The sequence below is a fragment of the Entamoeba dispar genome, genomic scaffold (genome assembly GCF_000209125.1).
Source record: "Entamoeba dispar SAW760 scf_1105229462695 genomic scaffold, whole genome shotgun sequence".
In the NCBI taxonomy this organism is placed as follows: Eukaryota; Evosea; order Mastigamoebida; family Endamoebidae; genus Entamoeba; species Entamoeba dispar.
Genome location: NW_001855321.1, coordinates 1245 through 4128, shown reverse-complemented (window position 1 = coordinate 4128; position 2884 = coordinate 1245). Strand labels below are relative to the sequence as shown.

Genomic DNA, 2884 nt, shown 5'->3' with positions numbered 1-2884 from the left:
TGAAATTAGGATATAATGAAATAATGATAACATCAATGTATTTTAATGATATTAATGATTTTATTAATTTAGAAAATGGAGTTAAAAGATTTCAAGGAAATATTGAACGATTTCATTTTAATCCAATTCCATTAAATCAATATTCAAGAAAATTGTTTGCTAATATTGAAACATTTCATAATGGAAAAATATTTAAATATGTAATATGGTATGATGTTAGGTTATTCAACATATTTACAAGAGAAAGAACAAGGAAATATCTGTAAAAATATAAAATATACATGTCAAGATAGAAAATCATATGGGAATACAATACCATCAGAAGTTAAATCACTTGTAAATGGATGTTTTAAAGGATGTACATCATTAACAACAATTAATATACCATCATCAATTACTTCATTTGGAAAATCATGTTTTTATAAATGTGGATGTGAAGAAATGCTAAGAGAGAATAAATCAATACCAGAATATTGTTTTAAAGACCCTAATGAAAATTGATAATGAAGGATGATTATGATTAATTGATATTTTAATTAATGTTTATTTTAATTCTTATTCTTTCTCATTATATCTTTTGTTTGTTGTTCATTTATTTTATTATTTGATTTTGATATGATAATGAAATACTTTATATTATGAACTTTCTTTATTTAATCATCATTAATGAATTATCTAATTATTTGCATGAAGAATAAACCACATGTTCATTTAAAAAGAAGAAAGAATGAAATATGTATTTTCAAACACATTTGATATAGCACATTGAAAGTACTGAAATAATAATAAAAGAGAAGAAATTAAATAATGATTAAAAATGAGAAATAAACAAAATATCAATTGAATGAAATTAATAAGAATAAGTTGTTCTAAAATATCATCATTTTATTAAATTGATTTATTAAATATGAGATATAATAATACAACTGATTTAATTATCATTTATTATTTATTCTTGTTTTATATTTGTAACAATAAAATCAGATGATAATCAAATTAATAATTGATATTTATTTCATTTTGTATTTATTTTCTGTTAATTTAATCATTTAACAAATGTGTGTTCATTTCATTTAGAAGTAATGTTGTGATAATAAATAAAGAAATGATGAGAAATGAAAATAATATAAATAATAGAAGAATGAAAATAGTTTGGGTAATAACAAGAAATAAAATAAAAATGAGAAATAAAAAGAAAGAAAAATGAATGAAATAAAGAGAATAAAAGTTATTTAAATAAATAAAAAGAAAGAGTGAAAAGAATAATAAAATATTAATGAATAATATTTTCATATTTTCAAATTCATTTTGTTTATTTTATTTGTTTAATCATATTCTGTTGTTTATTATTATATTCTTCGTATTCATTTATCATTATTTTTGTTTGTTTATTATAATCATGTTGTTTATCATCATTTATTCTATTATTTGTATTATTTCTATATATTTATTGTTTTATGTTTTCATACATTTCTTCTATTCTATTTATTTATTTTATGTTTCATTTCATTTCTCATTTCTAATTACAAATATGTTTATTCATTTATTAATTATCATTTATTATTTATGATTATTCATTTTTATTGAATTCTTTATCTTTAAATTTCTTTGTTAATTTATATCTTTTATTTTGTTTTCTTGTTGATATGATATTATTGTTATTAAATATTTTTGATTTCTATTTATTTATGTTGATATAACAGTGTTCATTTCTTCTATTTGTTTTTATTATTATATTTTCTTATATTAATTCTTTAATTTATTATTTGTGAAATATTATTTATTATTTGTTTATTCATCTTCTCATTTATCTTCTGTTAAATATAATAAAACATTACATCCTTTCTTTTCTTATTTAATCATCTCATTTTTCTTCATATCATGTTCATCATCTTCGTTTTCAGTTATATCTCTTTGTTTCTTTCTTCATGAACTGATTTGTGAATCACTCAACTTCATTTTGAAATAGTAAATTTAATACAATTTGTGTTATTTTCTTTTTATAGTTTGTAATATGATTAACGATTTCACTCTCAAATAGTGTTGTTACTGTTGAATTATATTCTGAATGTCATAATGATGAATATCTTGTAATATGAATATTATCTTATTTACAAATTGATGTAATTTTCTTGTTGATAATAAACATGAAAATCAAATTGATTACCTGATGTTGGATTTTAGCAATGCATAATAACCCTTCTAACTTATTAATATTGAAATTAGATACTCAAATAGATTTAATCATTCTTCAACTATTTTTCATTTTCTCTTCTTGTTTCTTCAATTCAAATCACTTCATCTATGTTTTCTTTATTTTCTTATCTCCATTCAATTGAGATAAATAATATAAAAATCAAGATACTTTAATTGTAATTTATTTAATGTTTTAATACATGACGCTTTAATATCTTCTTTATGTTATCTGTAGAATATAATTTTATTGTAATAATTTTTTCTATACCATTCTTAATCTCATCTTTTTTCTTTTTCATTTCAATATATTTTTCAACATTAATATGTCAATATCCATTCTTAATGTTAATCTTAACTACTTTTCGAACTTCTTTATTTACTGATATCCATGTTCTAAGTCCAAGTTTATTGATTGTATGATTGATGTTCCATATGAAGTAAAAGTTCATGTATTGTTTACTTCATGTTTTCTGTTTATATTTAACTATTTATGAAACATTGAAAATAAGAAAATTAAACATATCAAGAATTTCTATGATACTGAATATCAAAACAAATAAAATTTAGTTAAGTTTTGAATATATTATTTTCATGATATCTACAAATAATAAATCAATAAATCATAGATGAACAATAAAAATGAAAATGAAATAAGTATGATAGAGGGTAAAGTTATGATCCCAGCAAC

At 19.3% G+C, this 2884-nt stretch overlaps 3 protein-coding genes across 3 annotated transcripts in view, besides 6 other annotated features; 2 read left to right on the top strand and 1 right to left on the bottom strand.

Annotated features, from left to right (window-relative positions):
• EDI_006530 (uncharacterized protein) overlaps window positions 1–3 on the top strand; it is a gene marked incomplete at both ends in the record, with an annotated part of 951 nt that extends 948 nt beyond the window's left edge. The window contains one exon of the mRNA XM_001733442.1: window positions 1–3. This exon is cut by the window's left edge and continues 948 nt beyond it. Within this exon, the coding sequence (XP_001733494.1) occupies window positions 1–3 (3 nt within the window).
• Window positions 4–23: 20 nt separating this feature from the next.
• On the top strand, window positions 24–501 carry EDI_006520 (uncharacterized protein; the record flags this gene model as incomplete). Its single annotated transcript, XM_001740038.1, has 2 exons — window positions 24–154; window positions 294–501. The coding sequence occupies 2 exons, from the start codon at window positions 24–26 to the stop codon at window positions 499–501; spliced, it is 339 nt and encodes a 112-aa protein (XP_001740090.1).
• Window positions 502–528: 27 nt separating this feature from the next.
• Window positions 529–612: a microsatellite.
• A 270-nt stretch (window positions 613–882) lies between these two features.
• Window positions 883–1033: a sequence feature (AT_rich).
• Window positions 1034–1095: 62 nt separating this feature from the next.
• Window positions 1096–1271: a microsatellite.
• Window positions 1272–1307: 36 nt separating this feature from the next.
• Window positions 1308–1495: a microsatellite.
• EDI_006510 (uncharacterized protein) lies at window positions 1313–2645 on the bottom strand (the record flags this gene model as incomplete). Its single annotated transcript, XM_001740037.1, has 4 exons — window positions 1313–1439; window positions 1950–2049; window positions 2116–2206; window positions 2556–2645. The coding sequence occupies 4 exons, from the start codon at window positions 2643–2645 to the stop codon at window positions 1313–1315; spliced, it is 408 nt and encodes a 135-aa protein (XP_001740089.1).
• Window positions 1530–1690: a microsatellite.
• Window positions 1704–1813: a microsatellite.
• Window positions 2646–2884: the final 239 nt, after the last annotated feature.